General features: G+C 36.6%; 1 protein-coding gene across 2 annotated transcripts in view; it reads left to right on the top strand.

Annotated features, from left to right (window-relative positions):
* The window catches only part of DNAJB14 (DnaJ heat shock protein family (Hsp40) member B14), a 32,568-nt gene extending 9,922 nt beyond the window's left edge, over nt 1-22,646 (top strand). For both annotated transcript variants that reach the window (XM_024211744.2, XM_024211746.1), the window contains 6 exons: nt 8,549-8,694; nt 11,482-11,667; nt 12,059-12,153; nt 13,753-13,862; nt 14,832-15,004; nt 19,881-22,646. In XM_024211744.2, the coding sequence (XP_024067512.1) occupies nt 8,549-8,694; nt 11,482-11,667; nt 12,059-12,153; nt 13,753-13,862; nt 14,832-15,004; nt 19,881-20,005 (835 nt within the window). In that variant the 3' untranslated portion in view covers nt 20,006-22,646. The remainder of the gene's footprint in view (nt 1-8,548; nt 8,695-11,481; nt 11,668-12,058; nt 12,154-13,752; nt 13,863-14,831; nt 15,005-19,880) is intronic.
* Nucleotides 22,647-24,425: the final 1,779 nt, after the last annotated feature.

Below are 24,425 nucleotides of genomic sequence, written 5' to 3'. Positions count from 1 at the left end.
ATAAACACATCACCTCTTGTATCATATGCATGTGGATATTATTCACTTAAGCTTCCAGGTAAAGAATCTAAAGAAGCATCTCCTAGATCTAGCTCATCTTTAGAGTAGAGATGCTTGTACTGAATGGAGACTTTTTTTTTTGAATAACACAAATTGTGATGTACATTCATTCCTTGTGAGAGTATTATACCAATCTACATTGCAAATATCCCTATCTGTTACAAAATCCAAGATAGTTATTGAGGAGCTGTCATGGCAAAATGACAGTGACTGTGGAAGTCCTGATGTGAAGCCTACAAGGCAGTGTTTCTAACTTAGATATTTATAAGGTGTCTAAAATATACTTCTTCAAAGTGAGACTAAAAATCCAGGGGTTAGACCTGTGAGGAAAAGTATTAATACATTCACAGCTAACATTAAAATTTTCAAGACAATCACACTATGCACATGGGTTTTAGATTAATTTGAATATTAAATCAGCTCCTTATTGGAGGGAATTGTGTCCGAGGAACCCCTTGACTAAATGACCTCAGCTTGGACTACTAATTCTACCCCTGGGCCTAATGTAGCACAGCAATTTTATAGTGGAAGAGTAGAGCTACCACAGTTAAGGCTGCACCTTGATTTTCATTCTGTTGAGATTAATCTAAAAGACAGAATTTTTTGAGTATCATTTTAAAAATTTCCTTGTAGCTTGAGCAATGCTTGCTTGATTTTTTTTTTTTCACCCTTATGGCAATTTGTGGGGGAGAAATTATCATTGAGACCTGCTATAAGAGTTTTTAAAAGGGCCACATGACCTTTGGACCTTTTTCCCCCAAGGACAGCACTTTGAGGGTTGAAAACAATAGTTGTCCTTTTTGGTTTGTGTAGATTGGATAAATTCTCTTAGAAAGTAAAAACATTGTTTTTAACATAAAACATAAGTTACTGTTTTGACTGATGGCAGTATCCTGCACATTAGTCAGTATCAACTGTATGCCAGTGTTTAGAATAGGGCTCCCTGTTAAGGATTTGTTTCCTGAAGCTCAGTAACCCCTTTGTTCATACCAACATTGATAAAAGTTGCTTTTTGGTTCCACCCAGTCCCATTGTTCAGGAAATTAGTGTGGAGCATGCATCATGATTAGATTGCCCTAGTGCTGCTGCTTACTAGAGTTTTTCATCATCTTTCTATTTAATGTCATTTTCTTTGACAATACTTGTAACATAAAATGTGAGTGTGCATGAGGATTTTAGAGCACTTTGAAATATCAGCTGTTACCTTGAAAGCAAAGCTTCCAGTTTAAAACTTCCAGAAGGAGCCCCTACAGAATGCAGGCAGCGAGCAACACATACAGTAGAACACCAGAGTTATGAACTGTCCAATCAACCACACACTTTATTTGGAATCGGAAGTACAGAATCAGAAAAATATAGTATAGTACTGTTAAACGTAAACTACTAAAATAATAAAGGGAACATTTACAAAAAAAATTAGATGAGGTAAGGAAACTTTCTGTTCTTGTTTCATTTAAATTAAGATGGTTAAAAGCAGCATTTTTCTTCTGCATAGTAAAGTTTCAAAGTTGTATCAAGTCAATGTTCAGTTGTAAACTTTTGAAAAAACAACCATAACATTTTATTCAGGGTTACGAACTTTTCAGAGTTATGAACAACCTCCATTCCTGAGGTGTTCGTAACTCTGAGGTTCTACTGTATGGAGAAAGCTGCCAAAGGCAAGACTTGAACTCACGGTATATGGGTGCTGCCAATGTTCAATGGCCACAGCATGCCGCTTTGAGTCACCCATTAGTAATTCTGACATCATGCTCTGTGCAGGCACTTGAAGCGTGACCTTTAAGAACATAAGGCACAAATCAGAAGGGACCCCAGGGCTGCCAAGTATCATCGCAAGCAATCGCATCATACAGTCCCACTCATAAATGTGTCCAGTTCTCCCTTAAAACTAATTAATTTGTTAGTGCCCACAGCTCCTATTGGGAGGGTGTTCCAGAACCTCGTTCCTCTGATGGTTAGAAGCCTTCTACTTTCCAGCCTGCATTTGTTCATGGCCAGTTTATACCCATTTGTAGTTGTATCAGCATTGTCCTTTAGCTTAAATAGCTGTTTACTCTTCCCCCACCCCGTCGATTTATTTATAGAGAGCAATCATTCCTATCCTCTCTTAGCCTTCTTTTTGCTAGTAAACAAATCAAGCTCTCTTATAATCTCCTCTCATAAGATAGGCCCTCTATTCCCCTGATCTTCCTAGGTAGTGCTTCTCTGCATCTGCAACAAATGGGTTTACTGCATTGGTTTTCATCAGTGTTGCGCTAGTGTTGTTGGTAGATACAAATATAAACAAGCACTGAGGTGCTGTTTTTTTTTAAATTTCTTCCATATACACAAGGGACGTGGCTCACCAACAAGCTACCATAACACCATAGCTATAAAGCATTGCATGATAGTGCAAACAAGTTGCTCAATGGGGAGAAGTGTAAGATGCAATACCTCGCCATTGATTGCATAAGTACTGAGCGATATGCTATGAATAGTAAGAAATGTTGAAAGGAAAGCTACTCGTTCAGCACAGAACTTTGAAAACTCACATACTGAGAAGCACTTCTCTCGTGAGCTGAAATGTATTTGAAAATAAGTTATTTTTTAAAATGTGTAAATCTTTCCTGCTAATAGTGATCATCTTGTTCAAAATATACATAGTGACAGTAGTATAAGAGCCAAATGCAGGACAGATCAAACCAGCTCCCTCCTGTTTTAATACCATCTCCACCTTAAAACCTCTACTTTACTACAGAAGCAAAGAGTTTGCTTCTTGATCACAGCTGAATTTACAGTAAACAAACATAACAAAGACAGGAAGCAGCCATACAGCAGTGGGAGAAGCTCGATTTCCCCACCCCCTACCCTTGTTTTAGTTCATTTAATACAGACACACACACACACCATCCTCCCAATCCCACAAAAACTATAATAGGGTCCTGGACAGAGTTACGACTTTTAGGAACGAGAATTGCTTGAAGGTGGTGTGACCGAGTGCCTGGGAAGGGCCACACTGAGAATGCTACACTCAGGGCAGACTGCAAGAAACAGGGCATACAATACCCCCAAACTGGTGGTTTGTTCTGCAATTAGAGTCACCAAACCAGTATCAAAGAGCTTCTGCAGCACCACACTGGTTAACAAGAAGCCAAACACAGTCCCCTTTAGGCACTGAAGCCTTTGGCTCCCGTCTAGGCAAACTGGTATAATATAGTGAGAAGTTACCGAAAAACCAATTCACCATATAAGAGGTTCTACTAATCCCAAAGGATCAGACATTTACCCCCAGGTCAATATGAGTGTCAAATCTTATCCAAATGTCATGTCAGCCAATCCTTATTAATAAATCTTTAGTTAGTTTATTAAAAGAAGAGAAGAAAGTTATTGAATTGATAAAAGATTATATACATTACAAATGCTCGCAGGGTCCTTATATCAGATTTGTAGCAGTGATGGATGAGTCTGCTGGCTTGCAAAAGTCTCTCTGGAATCATTCCAAAAGGTTATAATCCAAATGCATCTTATGTAGAGTCCGTTAGTCGTTCCTTGCATTTTCCAGGGTATTCCAAGTAACTACTTGGAAGATCTCAGTCCCATGGCTTAAACTTTCCCTGTTTCAAGTTCAGCAGACAAGAGATGCAGGATCAGACCTGAGGTTTCACTTTTATAGATGAAGAAGGCTGTCAAGTGCTTTGAGCAAAGCATATGACTGAGGAGTCGTCTTTGCTGAGCATGTACTGATCCACCACTTTGAAGTTAACATTCAATTCCCTGTGTATACACCATAATCTAGTTACACTAGAAGACAGCATCCGGTCATTCATTCATAACAGGGATAGATAAGGTGAAGACAATGTAGATATTAGTTTCTGCAGTATCTCACATCTTTGATCTTAAGGTTAACTGAACACATTAGTATAGAGAATGTAAGGCAATTAAGACATGAAAATATTTAGCATCTAAAAGCTAATTTGATTACATTGGTAAACTTCTAACAGGATACAGGTACACAGGCAAACACATTTAGCATCTACCCTTGATTTCTGTTACTACAAATGAATGGGTTAGTGATTGCTGGGCTAGTACATCTGTTCGATATTCACATGCAAGTGAATTGTCCTGATCCAATTGTAATGCCTCTTAAGTTGTTATGGGTCATACACAAGTTAGCTGGTTTGCCAGTATCACAGGTGGATACATGCTTTGCCATTCCACTAGAACAGGGGTGGGCAAACTTTTTGGCCCGAAGGCTACATTGGGGTTGCAAATTTGTATGGAGGGCCGGGTAGAGAAGGCTGTGCCTCCCCAAACAGTCTGACCTCTCCCACTTCCTGCCCCCCTCAGAACCCCCAACCCATCCAACTCCCCCTGCTCCTTGTTCCATAACTGCCCCCTCCCGGGACCCCCTGCCCCTAACCGCTCCCGGGACCATATTTCCTATCCAACCCTCCTGCTACCAGTCCCCTGACTGCTCTGACCCCTATCCACACCCCCACCCCTTGACAGGCCCTCGGGACCCCACGCCTATCCAACCCCCCCGTCCCCTGACCCCTATCCACATCCCAACCCCCTGACAGGACCCCCAGGACTCCCGCACTTATCCAACTCCCCCCATCCCCGTCCCCTGACCGCCCCCCAGAACCTCCGCCCCATCCAACCGCTCCCTGTCCCCTGACTGCCCCCCAACCCCTTACCATGCCGCTCAGAGCAGCATGTCTGGCAGCCGCGCCGCCTGGCTGGAGCCAGACATGCCGCCGTGCTGCTCAGCAGGAGCTTGCAACCCCGCCGCCCAGAGCGCTGCCTGCATGGCAGCATAGCTGCAGGGGAGGGGCCGGGGGCTAGCCTCCTGGGCTGGGCAGGGCGGTCCCGTGGGCCGTAGTTTGCCCACTTCTGCGCTAGAAGCAGCACTGCAGAACACCTGGAATGGCTCTGTGGACTACCAGAGATCCACAGAACACATTTATTCTAAACTGTTTTTATAGATTTTTTTAAAACCCCTTTAACGAGGAATTAGTTGTGAAACGTGCTAATCCTTCCTGTTCCTTTCAGTGCTGTCAAGTGTGGATATGTAACTGTCTCTGGTAGCCCCAGAAGAGGAGTCTAAGAAACACAGAAATATTATATTTTACATCTTTTTTAATAAAGCAATTTAAAATGTGTAAAGTTTTCCAGGTTTTATATTCTTAAAAAATAATATAAAAAGCCTTAGCACAAATAGGTTGCTCAGTACCTACAATTTCCTGCTGTGATTAGAAATGTTGCTACGGTTGAGATGCATTCTTGTGAAGAATCAGTTGAAGTATTGCATCTCTTGCTGTGTCTTGTGTTCTTTTATTCATACAAGAGGAAGGCTTGGAGGAAGAGTCCTTAATCTGAATTGGAACTGTGCCAGTCTCTGAGAGTGATGAGATAATAGCAACAAGAATTTTACCAAACAAGATTAAAATTTACTGTAATTGCAGTTTACTTGAATTTAGAAATGTGTTCAGGCAATTTTTTGGCTTGCTTTCTATTGATCCAAAGCTATACAGCAAAGACTGCAAGTCATGTGGCCTTATTGAAGTCCAGTCCAATCTTTCTTCGTCTGCTTCTGCAAACTCAGCGAAAGGAGAGAGACCATTTTGCAGTCTTAGTGTAGAGGATGATCCAGAACATGGATGAAAGGGTTTAAACAGATAATGTCACAAACTAGTGTCACTGCTTACGTCAAAAAACAAACGGGAAATGGAAGTATGAGCGTTCATCATGGATTAAAACCAAAAAACAAGCAAAGAAATTGGAACATTTATTTAATTAGGTTGTTAGAAATGTGAAGTTTTCAGCAATCATGTTGACTTATAAACCAGTGGCTCTCAACCTTTCCAGACTGCTGTACTCCTTCAGGAGTCTGATTTGTCTTGCATACCCCCAAGTTACACCTCGTTTAAAAACTACTTGCTTACAGAATAAGACATAAAAGTAACAACACGCTGTTACTGAAAGATTGCTTACTTTTTTATTTTTACCATATAATTCTAAAATAAATCAACTGGAATATAAATATTGTACTTACATTTCAGTGTATAGTATATAGAGAAGTATAAACAGTCTGTATGAAATTTTAGGTTTGTACTGCCTTCGCTAATGCTTTTTATGTAACCTGTTGTAAAACTAGGCAAATATCTAGATGAGTTGATGTTCCCCCTGGAAGACCACTGTATACTCTCAGGGGTACGCATACCCCTAATTGAGAACCACTATTCTGAACAGTGCAAGCCTAAAAGCTGCAATATTTGGCTTTCAAGAGAAAAGTGACAGAGGAAAACCCTCCTAGGCTTTATGGAAAAGTTCCTGCAGCAGTTATAAATTGGATCAAAGTCCACCTGATTTAAAACTGTCCTGTGAGGGAGTGTCAGCTGTGATATCCTCAAACTCCATCAAAGAACTCCATGAAATCTCTCAGAAAAGCAATCCCACCTTTCACCTCACCACCCTCTTTCTGGGCATGACAGCCAGACTTCTGAGGAACATGAATTGTACAGCTGTTGGTTTTTTACTGATGTGAAGTATTATTTAGATACTATTAACCTTAACAAGAAAGACTAAGTTAGTTAGAGTTAACTTGTGAAACAATTGATGTACTAGTACAAACATCTTTGGTTTTGGACAAGTGTTTTGCAGTTGGTAATGTACAGTTTTTCATTTCTCTGTTCACCACATAGACAACTGGTGTGAATTGAAGCTAAATGTTATTAAACAATTTAACCTGTGTTTTTTGTCTTGATTCTATGAGAATTTTTTGTAGGCTGTAAAGATTTTTGGGGGTGATTGATATTCGTTGGATGGCATTTGAGTGTTCAAATGTTTTTAATAACTTTAACACTAACAAACACTGTTAATTGGTGGTCATTCATTACCTTGTAGTGTACCAATACATGTTTTTTCAAGTTGTGTTCATAACAAAAGTAGTCCAGATACTGAAGACTTTAAAGGAAACAATGAATTTAGAAATTAAGGCAAATGCTCTTGTGGTCATCATTCCTAAGCACGGACTTAGTTACTTAAACACAGGAAAAGTGATCCCTTGAATGAGACACCACTTGATCAATCAGTGATCTCAACAATACCTTGTAAAATGGTCTGGCCTGACTTCTTAGGCTAGCATACTTTTAATTGTAAAATTCCCATTCCTGTATAAAATTTCTTCATTTCATGAGCAAGCCAAAGGCCTGATTACCTTTTTACCTATTCAGCTTTGGTGATTGTTAGGGCTGGTCTTCACACAGTTTTTGGAGCACTATGGCAGTATCACTTTAGAAACTGTCATATTTAAAGCAATACAAACTTCATACAGACCAGTGTGAAGGTGCTTCTCTTACTCCCGTACATTTATAGTAGTATGAAACCCCTAAAGGCGAGCCTTTAGTCTGTAATGGTAGTGTTAGCCATCTTGCTGCCTACTAGTCAGGAGGCCCCCTACTTGGGTGCTTTATTATTTAATTTCTGGGCATTAGCTTTTCTATTTTTTGCTTGCACCAAATATTTTCTTCCAGTTTTCAACAAATGTCAGCGTACTGTAACATTGGCAAACCCTGGTAGTGTAGTTATACAGGAGAATCCTGCAGTTCCTAAATGCTTTACTTATGTTTTTGAACTCTCTACCCCATAATTCAGTTTGGATTTAAAATTAATGTCCTGCTTTTGATCAAACCTTCCTGTTCCCATGGATTTAAGGTGTTCTCTGTCCCCTGTGGGTTCTGTCTCCACCTCATTTCTGGGTGTTCTAAAATGCAGCAAATTATTACATCATTGTCCCGATATTACTGTTCCTGTCGGGATAAAACAGAGTTTTAAGTATCAAAGTTGTTAAGGCTTTGTGTAGAGTTAATGCTATGTTAAGCATTCTAGGTCATCAGAATATAGGATTAGTGCTATTTTATTTATTATTTCTTTGAATTTATGCAAGCAGTTTATAGAAGTAAAATAGGTTTCTGGCATCCACATGTATTCCTGTTTATAAACATCTCTCATTTTGTTGCTTAAGTGCATTTCTTCTCTGAAAAGTGATTTTCGGAATGGCATTGTGAGGTGGCATTTGATATTTTCTATCAATAGAAATCCAAATCAAATCTCCTATTTATATATAAAAACATATTTTTCTGACTACCCATCCTGCTAAATCAAATTGTGTTATTTCTGATTCATTGCAGCATTAGCAAAAAAGATTCTCTGACTCTGTGGAAGTTGTACAAGCCAGAACAGAATCCAGTTTCCTCTCTTACAGTTGTATTAGCTTCGTAGCATAAAAAGAATTATTTTGTGTACTCAGAGATTACACTTTTTAAAGTGTACACAGTAAAATAATCTGTGCGAGAAGGTGCAATTTTTATAAATTAATTTCCAGAATATCTATAGTTATATAAATATGCTAATTTTGATATCTGCAGTGACTTCTGTTTGTAGTTACATTCAACTGTATTATATTTAGATCTTTGCTTGAAATGTTTTCGCTTATTCTTTTCTGCAGCATAAAGACAAGTAAAAATTATTATGAAGTACTTGGAGTGTCAAAAGATGCTGGTGAAGAAGACTTGAAGAAGGCTTACCGAAAGCTTGCTTTGAAATTTCATCCAGACAAAAACCATGCACCTGGAGCAACAGATGCTTTTAAAAGTAAAAAAATCTACAATTAAACTTTGTACATGGAGAAAGCCTTTTAGAATATAAGGGGCCCATCTACTGTACAGAACTAGCTGTGTTAAAACATAGTGGTTTAGTACTGATTAATCCTATCTGCATAGAATGGAACAAGCAACAGTTTGTTGTGTAGGTCAAAAAGGGCCCTTAAATAATTACTTTTTCAAAAAATGATTGGTCGTATGTATAAATTAAGGGACATCTCAATGTATGCATGTAAATAAGGCAAAATGGTTAATTTAATATGAAGATATTTTATATGATTATGCATACTATGCCATCACAACATTTACATATTTACCATTGCTTATGGTCCGTGGGGCATTTGTAATAAGAAGGGCTTCATAGCTGAAGAACAGTACTTACTGGTGGTAGCTGTTACAAAACCATGTTTTCAGATATTTCTGTCTTGTAGCATCCTAGCTAAAAGAACGCAAAATGAGAAACTGATTTGCATTACTTAGTATATCTATACTGGCAACGAAAGTTTTATAATGTTAACATATAAGAGAAATTAATTATATTAATTAATGAAGACAAGTAATTTGTTTTCCAATGTAAACATTGACATTTGCCATTCTAAGCATCTAGACTGACTATGCAAAATCACAAGAAAATTCATTCTTGGTTTAATACCAGTGCAGTTGGATGAGAGATAAATTTGATTGTGCTTTTGCTATTGGAGGGTTTAAAAAAAACAAGCAGTTTGCATCAAAGTGCAGTTTTCACTCAGTCACATGATATGCTATGTTACCTTTTTCTTAGTTTTGTGTGTTTAACTCTTTTTTCAGACAAAAACAGGTTTGTTCAAAAGGGACCAAATTCCAACTGCCTTTTGACCAATCCCTAGCTCGATTTAATATCCAGACAGCTAGGACTGCCAAGATTTCTCCTGGATCAGGCTAAATTGCTGATGGGAAAGCTTTTGGTGAAAAAACATCCTTTAATATTGCATGTATACTTGAAGGAAAATGTGAACTTTTCAGAAATAATTGTTTTTCTCAAGTGCAATCTAACTATGGTATCTTTTCATTCTTTCATTTTACATGGTCTTTTGTTTGGTGATGGAACAAATCAAAATACTATCAAGTCTCTTATTTCTAGTTTAAACCCTGAATAAAACTTTCTGTGTAGACCTCGCCAAAAGTACTAATTATGACAAATTAAGGGTTTAAGATGGGAAATAGATTACTCATAGCAATCAAGTTAATGCTAATAATTGTCTTAATATAGTTAAACATGTTCTTGATAGCTAAACTTCACTTTATATATTATATAATTTGTTTTAAAAGGTCACTGCCAAATTTTAAAAAGTTTTAAATTTTTGCACCTTGTGACTAATAATACTTTCAAATATTAACTTTGAGATTTCCAGAATCAAACTTTCACTATTTCACTCTTCATTCAGGTTGGACATTTTAAACTAAATTACTCGTTTTCTGGTTCTTCAGCAAATGCACATTACTTCAGTGTATGGGTTGAAAATGGTGCAGGGGAATGTTGGAGTCCCAATTGTTTTAATAGGAGTGTGTATTTTTCTTAACATTTCAGAAGTATCATTTGATCAGTCTCTGGAGTACCGCCAGACAACATGTATTTATAATTTACTAATCAAGAGGGTTGTTGGTTTTTTTGTTTTTTAAGAAAACCTACTTAGTGTAGTGCTTGAGACTAGCAGATCACATGGTATGAAATAAGAATGTAAGACTATTTTCTCAATACAAAAACCAGACGAAGATTAAACTCACTTTTCAAATCTCTTGGAACATATTTTACTAAGTTGTCCAAGAGTCTATTCTTTTTATTTTAAGAACATTGATCAGTCTGTCTTTTTATTTCCTCTAAATTCTGTTTTTAAAACAAAACAAAACAAAAAAAAAAACTTTTTGAATTGCTGTGATCAGTTAGCACTTTCATGGCACAACATAAGCAAAAAAAAGTTACTTTAAAAAAATCTTGTGTAAAACATTTTTTGCAATAGGTTTTCTTCATGTGTATGTTACGAGCTGACTGACTTCTCTCTAATTTCTCTCCACTACTGAGGATGTCAAACTCTCACCACCATCTTTACCCTGAGGCAGAGTAACCTTGATAACTGTATTTGAAGTGTGTGTCCTATAGCAGGGTTTCCATGTAATCTCTGTAGCTTGGTCTGTCATTTAAAAGCAGCACTGCTAGCAGTGTCACATGACAGTTTAAAAAATATGGCCCTAACTGCACCTCAGTAACCAAGATCAAGCGCACACAGGTCAGGTAATTCCAAAAGTTAAGGTTGATTCACTAATATTAACTCTCATATTGCATGTGTAGTATTTTCTATTTGTCTTATTGAATGTAAATCTTAATGTATTATTCCTATTAATATAACCCATAAAATATACAGGAGATGCTGCATGGTAGAGCTAATGTTGTTGGATCAAGCCAAACTTTTGCAATTACCTGACTTTTGAGTTCACATTAAAGCTATGTTTTTTAAATTGCAACAAGGGGGAAATATTTCAGCAGATGAAGACATTCCTTTGAAGATATAAACATAACTGTCCAGCCTTCTATAGCTACTTTACCATGATACAGGGCCTTGGAAGGAGTAGGAAACCTAAGATGTTTCTGGACACCCTGTTCCACTGCAGTTGATTTTGTAACGTACAGTATCACCTATGAATGATGCTAATCTTCAGCAAGTTCTTGACTGAAATTACAACTGTAATTACAGAACAGCTCTTACTGTTCATTTGTGTGAGCACTCTTTGTTCCCTGTTTCAGAGATTGGAAACGCATATGCTGTGCTGAGCAATCCAGAAAAACGAAAGCAATATGACCTTACAGGCAGTGAAGAGCAAGCATGCAATCACCCTGGCAATGGTAGATTTAATTTCCACAGAGGTTGTGAGGCTGATATTACTCCAGAGGATTTATTCAATATGTTCTTCGGAGGAGCGTTTCCATCAGGTATTTACTCATTAATATTTCATCAGAGCTGTACTACAGAGTTCATATGATTTTTAGAATATTTAGTCCAAAATATTATTTTCTTAATCTACTGTAAGCAAGTTGTTTTCCTCTGTGTATTGCTACATATTAAAGTTGTTAATTTCCTTTTCTGATTGCTATGGTGCCCTCAGGAGCACATGAAATCATAAATATTGTAGGTTTTCAAAAATAAGACCTAGTTTATTTAATGCAACTTTCAAAATATAAGAAGTTTAAATATGAGCTATTTTAAATGTCACACTCTGTATATTAATTCCCCAGTCTGTAGTCATCAAGGCATTTTAGTTTCTCGCTCATCTCGCGTGTTTATAACTGCTGTTTTCTTGACTGTTGATGTTTCTTTTTGTAGGTAGTGTACATTCATTTTCTAATGGTCGAGCTGGCCACAGTCATCCTAATCAACACCGTCATAGTGGACATGAGAGAGAAGAGGAGAGGGGTGATGTATGTTTGAGTGGTTTTGACCTGAATCTACTGCTAGAGAAAGAAGATTGTAGTCATATACCTGGCATGATTGCAGGGGAATCTTTTGCTCTTTAGGAACACCTAAATTTGCAAGTGAAATATTTTACAGGCCTAGTGTGGGACAGCCTAGCTCCTTTGGTAAACAGACATGAAGATTTGCATAAGGTGCAGTAAACAGAACAAAAGGTCCCAAACTAACATCCTAAATTATTTAAGTCAGTTTCTGGTCACTAAGAGCTTGTCTGTACTTGAAAATTAATTTGGATTAAGCAGGGCAGATTGATTTAAATCACCAAGTGGAAACCCTTGATTTAAATAATCAATTTTAATGAACTTTTCTATCTGTAGTTCAGTTATTTTCTAAAGAAAGTTTGCATTCTCATTGGTTGATATAACTATTAGCATATGTTGATTTAAAACTAAATAGAGTCTTTACACTAAATGTGGTACATCTTTTTGCTACCTAGGAGGGTACACTCTAACTATATGCATTTATTTAAGCAATTATATATCATAACATTTTCAGGTTATTAATTTTACATTTTAGTATTTTAAAAATAGTGACTGATCTATCGCTTATATACTACGTAAATTTTGCTCATGATTTATGTCAAGCTGAATTAGGATGGTAACTGGAATTTAATTAAACACCACAAAACAACTACAGAATTTATTTTTATTAAAACAACACTAAATGTTTTGGATATATAAATGTCTTTTATCAAAACATGTTGCACATTTACAACTAAATTATAAGTAGTTTAGGCCTTAACATAGTTTGTATCAAATTGAGATTTCATTTTTAAACAGGTTTATTTTTAAAAAGGAACTTCTTATAATTTAAATAACAAAATTAAAAAAATCCAATTTAAGAAGTCCGTTTTTTTTCCCCACCTTGATATTAAGGTAGGAAGTTAATTTAAAACACAATAGCTACTCCTGAGAATAACTTCATATGTGGACGCTCTTGTTCTGGAGTAAATGTGCCTTATTCCCATTTACCTTAATTTAATCCACTTTTAAAGTAGATAAAGAGCATTCACACATGCAGTTACTTAAGAATAGCTGTTCTGCACTAACTTCAGACAAGCCCTAAGTGTGGCCTGCTGTGTACCTGCATTTAGCTACTTATTTGACATCTACATAAACCTGGTCCAGTCTATTGTCAGTGAAAGACTCATTGACTTCGGTGGGCGTTGAATTACATCTCTGGAGTTTTAAATGCATCTCTTCAGTGTTGTATGATGCAATATGTATTGCATTCCTGTTAACTAATTAATGCCATTTATACTTAGATTGTAAGTTGTTTGGGACAGGGAAAGCTTTTTCCTTGTGTGTGTGCAGTGTCTAGCACAATGGGGTTCTAATTTTTGTTTGGGGTCTCTGGGCACTATTATAGTACAAATAATAATTATTAGTGGCTTTGGGGTAGGGATATCTGACAGTGCCTAAAATTTGTAGTTGTCTACAAAGTAGTTGGTCTTTTGGATTTTTAGATTATTAAACCCTGCCAAATTTGCATACTGTCTTGATCCTGATTTTATGAAATGCCCAAATCTTATCTCTTCTGTTCCATAGGGAGGCTTCTCAATGTTCATCCAGCTGATGCCTATTATTGTATTGATCCTTGTCTCTTTGTTGAGCCAGTTGATGGTTTCTAATCCTCCTTATGCCTTATACCCAAGATCGTAAGTAACACTGATTAAATTTGTTAAAAAAAAATACTACTCCATTTTTAAAATGCCCTTTTTATTTCTTTGCATGTCTTTTTAACATCTGCATTGCGGAGTCATCTTCTACTTGCACCAAGTGAGGAAGCTGACAAAAACAACCTCCTGACCTGTGTTGTTAAGGTCTGAATTATAATGAAACTGGAGAAATTCTCTATTCTCCCCTTTCCCCCAGAGTAGACTTTGTTACAATATTTTATCCCTGCCTGTCCGGAAGGGAGTACAGGTATTGAAACTCCTATCTATTTAAGATGGAGGGGTATCTAAAACTCCATTTTTTTCTTGAAAGAAATCACTCCTTTGACAAACCATCCACGAGGTAAATAGTGAATAGATTTAGCGTACTTGCGATCACTGCTTGAAGGGTTCTCACTCTCTTGCAGAACTGCTGAACTTCACAGAAGGAAGGCTCCTTCTCCTGCAGAGTTTGAGCTCCACAGGAGAGAGATGTTCTTCTCTTTTGAGACTAAGCTCCTGTGATACAAGCACCACTCCTCCAGAGCATGCGCAGACCATGAGGTTTTTAATCCACAGTATGCCATCATGCAGGTGGATTTGTCAAGGGCTGCAGTAAAACATTTTAGAGTGAGATGCTGCTGGTTTTGATGGCTGCAGGGTGGAGACCTAATTTTTTATTTTGCCAGGTTTCAGTGCTGTTATATACACCTTATTTATTTATAAGGTTTTAAAACAAAGATGACTTACTAAAATGACTTTTGGAGATGGAGAGAGGTAAGAGGCAGAAGTTCTATTTTCATATGAATGTAAACATTTTCTTCTGTTAAACATGACGTTCACACTGCTTTTCATTACAACTCTGACTTATCTGTACTCAGTGAAACCTTATTGCTGCTCTTCACTAATGGCAACATTTGAAACATACACATTGTGTATATAAAAAGAATAACAAGCACATGTCTCTTACAGTGGTACAGGGCAGACCATCAAAATGAAAACAGAAAACCTGGGTGTCATTTATTATGTCAACAAGGATTTCAGAAATGAATACAAAGGAGTGTCATTACAGAAGGTGGAAAAGAGTGTGGAAGAGGACTACGTGTCTAACATTCGAAATAACTGTTGGAAGGAGAGGCAGCAAAGTAAGTTTACCCAAGGAGTAATGTTTGGCACTTCTCAAAAACATGTATTACCATGAAAAGCTTATTTCTGCATTAGAATAGAAGGAAGTGATTATTTTTACTAAAAAGCATTTACATGTGATTTGTATGAAAGAACCAATACAAAGGCCAGTCTTTCACGTTTGTTGCATTTTAAAAATACACCAAGTAGTCTGTGTTAATTCCCAAGGTTTTCACTTGATAACTGAAGGAAACAACTGCTACCTACAAAACGATAGATTCTTTGTTCTGTTACCTGTGATCATTTCTTAAAAAGTGAACTACTGTAATTTTTTGGCATTGAATGACAGACTTACTAATTTGACTACATTAGTAATGGAAAATCAATATTCTTCATTACCCCTACCCTGAAAAAGCTCACAGAGCAGTTCTTAATCTGTTTTATGTCATCCCTGTTATGGCAGAACCACTTTTATTCCCACACATCCACTTCCTTATTAGCCATGTAGCTTAGTGTTTGTTCCTCAATCCAAAATGTACCTCCATACCTGGGGGCAAGAATGCCTTTTTTTTTTTTTTTTTTAATACCCAATGAAGGAAAGAAGAAGGAAAACTTACTCTGACCTGAGGTCTGGAACTTTCTGTATTTAGTCCTGGACCAGACTAAAAATGGCACATTGAAATTTCAATATCATATACATCTTTGGGGCCCAAAATAAATGTTTCACATTCTATCATTTTATCTCCCTCCCCAAGAACTAGCAACTTGTGCAATACCAGATCTTAAAAATAAGGTTGTTTAGACTATTAATTTTTTTTCTTACCACTTTAATTCAGATATAATTTAACCAGCTACTTTTTAAAAGGGATAGGGCTCAAATCCAATCCTTTAATACATGTGAGTGATATAAAACATTGTCAGATTCTGAAAGTAGGGCTGAAAAAAATCACCTCAAAACTGAAGTGAGAAAGCAAAATGACCTGTTTTTTAACATCCAATATCTCACAACCTACTGGGGCTAGATATTCTTTGGACCAGTACAAAATTTACAAGACTATAAAGTCTTCCACTCACTGGTCATGGACCAATCAACAGACATAAACAAAAATTAGATCCCTATTTTTTGTCCCTCCAACATAAACTAACATCCTTTTAGAGTAAAACTTAGAGCTCATCCTCATTAATACTAGAGTTGGTCAAAATAATTTTTTCCCATGGAAGATTTTGAACAAACATTTTTCATTCGCGCTTTTTGAGAAATTTTGAAATGAAATTAAAACATTTTAATTTAAAATTTTGAGTTTTGAATTCTGATATTTTTTTCTCCTCTCTCCCCCTCTTCACATCCCCCCCTTTTTCCCCAATTGGAAACACTATGCGATAGAGATTTTTTTTAAGTGTGTAAAAGTAGGATGGGGTACACTTCCTCACTTGTTTAAACATGGAAAAATGGAAAGTAAGCACACATAGTACTTTCTCTAATTCGTTTTTACTTTTTTAAATTCAGATTTTTTTTTAAAAGAGCATATTCTCCACCTTCTCACACTAAAAAACTCCACACTTCTATTCAATATCATCCTGAGGGGGAAAGTACAAAAAAAACCAGAGCGAAATAGGTTTTCCTACTTTCTGAGGTTTGTTAATCTCTACTGGCCTTATGCTTTCTTTTTTCCAGTCGTAAAAGGGGGGGGGGGGAGAGTAAACAAGGGTGAAAAGGGGTGGGTGAAGATTCCAAAAGTAAAAATCAAAATAGTTCAGTTTTGAAACCTAAACTGAAAGGAGAAGTAGTTGGAAATGAAAAGTTTCATTTTGAAATTTCCTGTCATAAAATGTGGTCAAATAACATTTTCCTGCTTAAAAAAAAAAAAAATGGTTTTCAACTAAATCCTATTTTTCTACAGGATATGTTTGCTATTTAGAATAGGAAACATATAGATTTATTTATAGATTTGAGCTTAAATATTGATGTGACTTCTCTTTAAAATATTGCTAAAAAAAAAAAGACATGCTCGGGTACTAAGATAATAAGAGTGCATAGGTACCATCTCAATAGATGCAACACAATCTTTTTGTGAAGTAATACCATATTTTTACACACCAAATTGGGTTTCCTGCTTCAGAATTCTTAGGCAGTCCATTAAGTCCACTGTTGTTTCTTCTTGATCTGTTTTTTCATATCATCCAATGTATGCTACATTTCTCTCTCTCTCTCTCCTCTAGCAGTGCCGCTCTCTCACTTATTTCTCCTGGGCCAGAAGTTTCTAGCACAGTGACTCAATATTCCACATCAGTAACTTCCTTCTTTACTGCTCCAATCTTGGATGTCTTATCATGTCTTGTAGTCAAACTCAAAGATCTACTCCCTAATGTCCACCCTGGTTGGTGGTTGATTTTCTTCAGCCCACTCATTCCTCCCTGTTTTGGGTTCTGTGTCTTCGAAATGAAGTCAGAGAGGCCTCCCCATACTGCGAGCCTGAAACACTTCTTAGTGAGATTTTTTTTTTTTTTTAATTTGGGAATGTTTTTGAATGGTCTTTCCTCTGCAACCCTGTGGTCTGCTTTCTTGGGGAGGGGGGGTGATTAGCAGATATGGGGGATGAGGGATCAATTTAGAGGTAGATTACTTTGCTATCTCCTCAGAACTCAGACATACAGCAGCCATTTAGTTCAGCCACTTGCTGATCCCCTACCTGGATTTGTTATTTTAACCATATTATAGTGAACTAAATATTCAAATTGACACGTTTAAACCTGGAAGAAAATAAAACCCCCAAAGCCCACCCCTGCTTTGGGATATTTTTAAAATCAATTTTTGATTTAGAGAACTTCTACAGAATTCCTACCCTCAGCATCCCTCCCCACCTTTTTTTTGGGGGGGGGGGGCAGCAGCATCTTGCATTATGCAAAAACCACTGTAAAATAGAAACAATGGTGTTAACAAAGGGACTACACAATAACTTCAGTTACAGAGTTGATCAATCAGAGCTCTGGGGGGCACAGAGCACATAGGGTGCTGCTCTCTCCACCTGGGCCTCTTAACAGTCCTCATTGTCATTGTGACATTTCATCACTATCAGCAGAAAGATTTCATTATGGAAAAAAAAAACGAGGACATCTGCAGCTTGTACTCAAAGGGAATAAGCTGCAATTTTTCCAGAACTTTTCTGTCCTAACTAGAGCTGTGTGCAGAAGATACATTTTGCAAACACTTTCAAGGTTTTGGAATTTGGCTTCATTCTGAATCAGAATGGAAGCCTAAAACTTTACAATGATCTGTGAAGGAAAATTCCTGAAGAAAATCATTTCAGGTTGAAATGTTTTGTTATGACAATCTAAATGTTTTGTATAACACATAATACAAAAATTAAAAAAAAATCAAAATAGTCATTTCAAAATGAAAAATCTAAATGTTTCATTCCAAAAAGTTGAAATGTGATGTTTCAACATTAGAACTTTTTTCAGGGTTTGCTTCTGAAATGAAAGTGAAATTAACCTATTTTTGCAAACTGTTTCAGTTTAGACAGAACCACATGTTCCAGTGGAATATGATTCCATCAAAATTCTCCAACCAGCTCTAGCCCAAGCTTTAAAAAAAAGAGGAGAGAGCTAGGGGAGATTATAGCAGCTGTCAGGATGGCAGAGCTCTGCTAAAGATGGGGATTCCCACTTAAACTCTCAGCTTCAAAAATCAGTATTATATAGTTAGAGACTTTAAACGAGGGGAATATACACTCCAGTTTCTTAGGAGAGAAATCCACATTTCACACATACAAGAGGATACCCCAGAGGTAGAAAATATGATGATCTGATTAAAAAACATTGGCAGATTCTGAAACCAGGGAAAGGAGGGTAGGAAAAGACAGTACTCTAGAGTATGTACTGGCAATGGCAGAAGTGAAACTGAACAAGAGTAGAGTCAGAAGTTTGACTCTATTTAATAAAGACATCGGAAACAATATGTCCTAGATGGTGTAACGAGGCTCACTCTGTAATATGGTAATGCCCTGTTAAATTGAAGGGATTTGATAATTTCTCATTATGCAGTAATATAATCATTTTGTTTGTGTTGTTTACATGGCATTGATGATGTAAACCTATTAAAACTTCCTAAATAGCTTTTAAAAACAAAAGAAATAACACATCCTACAAATTAGTTTCTGTATGTGTAGTAAGTTATTCCTGCTTTGTATTTTATTTATGAAAATATCTGCTCTGTGTTCAGTGGTGGGTTTTTGGATGTCATTCTTTGCTATTTTAAAAACTTCTTTCCAAAGCTGTTTGTCTTTAATGAATGATTTATTAGTTAGAATTTTAACCTGAGACCGAAAAAGAGACGTTGTGCAAATCAGATACTCCACAATGTAGGACTGGTAGGCACTCCTATAAAACAGAACACAGGGATTATTTTATGCCTGAGAAATTGGTATATTTAGTGAACTGGGCAACTAGGTCTAAAAGGCATTTAACTCTCAGAATGGATTTTGAACGCTGCCAAGATAACTAGAGGTGTATCATTAAGATCACACATAAGATCATTGACCACAGGAGTGAAGTGGTCAACATCTTTATTGGTGTACGGTAAGTAAGCAAGTAATGGGGGATAGGGAATCTCTTTGAAATCGGTAAGTATGGATTGAAATATAAGAACATTGAAAGTCTGTTACCAGCATTGAACTTCAAACTGGCAAGCAACGCTGATGGAAATCCAGCAGAGGGAAGCCTGCAATAAAACTACACATTGATGTCACTATGATTATTAGCTGGGAGCAGCGAACAGAGTCATGCAAGGTGTGGGAAGGATTTAGATGTCAGATGCTTGGGGTAGTTCTGAGTTAGAGTGTCCTACATACATGTGCAATTAGTAATTTAACCCTAAAAATCTTTTTCTTTTTTAAGAAACAGATTTGCTGTATGCAGCAAAAGTGTACCGAGATGATCGCCTCCGAATGAAAGCAGACTCCTTGCCAATGGACAACTGCAAAGAACTAGAAAGGCTGACAAGTATCTACCGAGGAGGATGAACTAGAATTTTAGCTGTGCATCCTTACGTACGCTATTATATCTCTCCAGTCAAGTGAGAAGAGATTTAGTTTCATCCTGAAAGTTGAAAGGAGGGTGGATTTAAAACTCTACTGTGTAGCTGTTTCCAGAATCCTTATAATGAAATATCATTTAATGGCTTCTTTACCTACTATGAAATATAGAACAAAGTCAGTTTACATATTTTAATTGTTTAGATTTTACTTCAAAGGCTTCCTTGAATTCTTTCAGCAGAGAGAGTAGCTCAGAAAGGATGCCACACTTGTAGAGACTTTAGTCATAGTGGTTCTCCTCTAACATATTTGTCATGTAAATATCTATGGAAAGAACACTTTGTGTATATACAAGTTAAATGACTTTCTATTTAAAATCTCAGAAATTTAGCTCCATAAAATATTTTGTTTCACTGATGAAATAAATAGTATGACTACATCACTCCTTATTCAGATGTCAAGTGTGTGTAGTTTTAAACAAAAAAATTTAAACACTTTATCTCCAACCTTATGTACAATCTTCAGGCTTTACCAGCTTAGAGGAACTTGATATTTTAAAAATATAGCAGTGTATATTCCTAAATATATGTTGGGATAAATTGATTTAGCGTAGAGTAGCAGTTAGCTGTTGTTTTTAAGAATTTCTGACCAATACTTAGAAAACCAAGAGCTTCACTAATCTCTTTTAAAAGTAAATATTTGTAAAGTGCTGTACAGAAGTTATGAACATTGCTTTTAGTACTTGGAGTAATTTACAGCAACTCTGTCCTTTGGTATTTCAGTAGTATATAAGTCCATAAGCATGTTGAACATGCATTCCCAGGTTCCTTATTTTTCACTGAAAAGGTAGAGGGAAAACCTGCAATAGTAATTAGAGTAAAAAAAAATACCAATGTTTCCTCTCGGGTGATTTGCAGTTTCTCATTTCAAGCTAGTATCCTAAAACTAATTCCTTTTCACTCATCACAAGTGGAACAGGGAAATCACTGCTCAAGTCAAGCCTTGTGCCTTTTAACACTTCTGACAACTAACTATTAAATGCTTAGCTGGTTTGTAATATTCTGCTGTGATCAGAGCCCCACAAATTTGATCAAGTACAGGAACAAGAGGAAGTCACAAGATAGAAAGTTGTTTCAGTCCACAATCTTGCTGGATGGACTTCCTATAGATGAGAAAACATACCATTTAACTATTAAATAGAATAAAGTATAATTTAATTCCATGGACTGAACATGTAAGTTATATGTATCCACACATGCTGTCACAAAGTAAGGGACATTTTGAAACAGCTGGATACAGGGTGTGTGGTGCCTATAGAAAGAAATAAGTGTTTTGAGTGTAGTAGGTGAAATTTCTACATCATTGTACTGTTTGTCAATGCAACACAGCAAAATATTTTGTCTTTCATTTGTGAATGCTGGCTATTTGGTAATAAGGGCAGTACATTGTTTTAGAGAATTTCTCTCTTTAAACAATTTATCAAATTGCAAGGAGGCAAATTCTGCTCTCAGGTTATACCAGTGTAACTGCTTAACTGAAGTCACTGCCCTATTCGCTTCATTGGGCTTACTTTAGATTTACACTGGTGTACTTTGTGAGCATAGTTAGTCCTTAGAGCCACATTAAATGCTGCTAATTTGAGTGGCCCTTAAGTCTTTTGTGTGTAACTTTTCTAAAGTGTCTCACTGGAAATGCCCAATATTGTATATGGTTGTGTAACATGGAACAGGCTGGCTAGTGACGTAAAAAGCTAATAGCTACACCAAAACATTCTTGGTCTTTTGAAAGAGGTAGTCTTCATAGTACAAATCAAAGATGAACTTCAAAGCGAAGAGCTGAAAACTGAAATGAAGCAGGGTTTCTGTCCTGAATGTCCCCACTAATCAGGTTTGGGGGCAAGGAGAGAGGGATGATGTATCATCGCATTCATCTGTTTATTTTAGAAATCATCCAAATGTTTGCAGTTTGCCTTAGAAGTAAAGCAAGCAAGCAAATGTGGATTCCCTAAATTCTAAAAGTATCCCAAAAGCATCATAAATATGCTAATTTGGAGATCAAAATAACATCAAAGAACTTGTCAAATTCTCTCTCTAGTCTTAGTAGAGGAATTTTTTCAATGGTCTTGAACAAATGCACTGGCCTCCTGTTTCATAGATACACCTGTATGCTTGTGGGTGCCATTTTTTCAGTGAACACAAAGGGAAATGATTTCATAGTGTGTTCATAAAATATTGGGGCTGTGAAACCACAGTTAAGAAACGTGTTTAATAAAGCTGCTTACAATAAAGATATAGTTACTGCACAGTTAGAACTAGGCTGCTACATTCCATTGAATTATAAATTATTAGAAAAATAATTACCTTTCTAAGAATATTCTGTTTAAAAAAACATGTTTTGATTGGTTGAAAAATGCTGCTTAACACTTGATAGATTAAGTATTTGCAGTCTCTCTTACTGAGACCAGGGTATGGGGACTGGGGAAACATGGGTATTACTTCCCATACCTGCCTACCTTAAAGGTGATCTGTAAGGATTCTTTTAAAGTTGGCCATGTGTCCTCTTTTGCTTCTTTGTAATGTATTTTAAAAATAAAAGTCTGGGGTTTTTTACCTTTTTTTTAGCTTAAAAATATCAGGAATGTCAAGTCCTCCTCTTCCTTGGTTTTGCTGAAGGAACTTCTGGGTAGCTCAAAGTATGTTTCTTGTGAGCAAGATGTTTACTGAAGGGGTAAATATCCTTTCTCAAAAATGTTAATTAGTCATAAGTTAAATATCATAAAACCAAACCAGAATTTTAAGCAGTCTGACTAAAAATCCCTGCACTTCTTAGCTGCTCAGATTTTACTTTTAGACTCTTGTGAGTCAGTCACTTCACTAGTTCGCCAGTCACCATAGAGTTTTCCAGCATGCACAGAACCTGAATTTCTCAACTGAAAAATAAACTGAGAAAAATAATTTAACAAAACAGATCTTTGTAGGCCAACTTGATATGTAATAAAGAAGCAAAACCAAGCCCATTTATTTCCTTTGCAAAAGTGACCTTTTAAAAAAAATCCCCACAAAATAACATCTCTGTTTTAGTCAGTTGAGAACCCTGATTTGTTACCAGTTTACCAAATGTGCAAAATATATATTACCTTAAACATTTCAGTGGAAGTTCGGTTTGTTTAACTAAAACCAAACTTAAAAGTGAACTTAGGACTTTAAAAAAAACTTATTTGTAAGATTACAAAAGACAAAGTTTATAGCCATTAAAATATAGGTAGCACTTTATATTTTAAAGGGACAGAGTCAACTTAAAAACTTCCCTCTGGAAATCTTTGACCTATTATTGTTACAAGTAACAAGTAAGAGTGCTATTATTGATTGAAGGGGGAAAACAATATCTATTTTTCAAGATTGTTTATTTTGTAGTTTCACTGACTAAACTCACTATTCAGGGGAGTCCGTGTCCTCTGGATCTTTCACACAGCAACAAGCAGAGGAATACGTAGGAAAATGCGATAGTAAAACCAAAAACTGACAGGGGAACTCAAAGGTAGGCATCATTACCTGAAACTTTCACCCTTTTTATTTAATTCACCAAAGTGATCATAAGAATGGCCATACTGGGTCAGACCAAAGGTCCATCTAGCCCAGTATCCTGTCTTCCAACAGTGGCCAATTCCAGGTACCCCAGAGAGAATAAACAGAACAGATAATCATCAAGTGATCCATCCTGTTGCCCATTCCCAGCTTCTGGCAAACAGAGGCTAGGGACACCATCCCTACCCATCCCAGCTAAAGGCCATTGATGGACCTATCCTCCATGAACATATCTAGTTCTTGTTTGAACTCTGTTGTAGTCTTGGCCTTCACAACATCCTCTGGCAAAGAGTTCCACAGGTTGACTGTGCGTTGTGTGAAGAAATACTTCCTTTTGTTTGTTTTAAATCTGCCTATTTAATTTCATTGAGTTGACCCTTAGTTCTTGTGTTATGAGGAGAAGTAAATAACACTTCCTTATTTACTTTCTCCACACCAGTTATGATTTTATAGACCTCTATCAGATCCCCTCATTAGTCATCTCTTTTCCATGCTGAAAAGTCCTAGTCTTATTAATCTTTCCTCATATGGAAGCTGTTCCACACCCCTAATCATTTTTGTTGCCCTTTTATGTACCTTTTCTAATTCCAATATATCTTTCTTGAGATGGGGTGATCAGATCTGCATACAGTAATCAAGATGTGAGCATACCAGGGATTTATATAGAGGCAATATGATACTTTGTCTTATTATCTATCCCTTTCCTAATGATTCCCAACATTGCTAGCTTCTTTGCTTGCCACTGCACATTGAGTGGATGTTTTCAGAGAACTATCCACAACGACTCCAAGATCTCTTTTTTGAGTGGTAACAGCTAATTTAGA

The sequence above is a fragment of the Terrapene carolina genome, unplaced genomic scaffold (genome assembly GCF_002925995.2).
Source record: "Terrapene carolina triunguis isolate 2854851 unplaced genomic scaffold, T_m_triunguis-2.0 Scaffold706, whole genome shotgun sequence".
Taxonomy (NCBI): domain Eukaryota; kingdom Metazoa; phylum Chordata; order Testudines; family Emydidae; genus Terrapene; species Terrapene triunguis.
The sequence above is the reverse complement of the archived record's forward strand: the minus strand, read 5'-3'. Positions and strand labels throughout refer to the sequence as shown.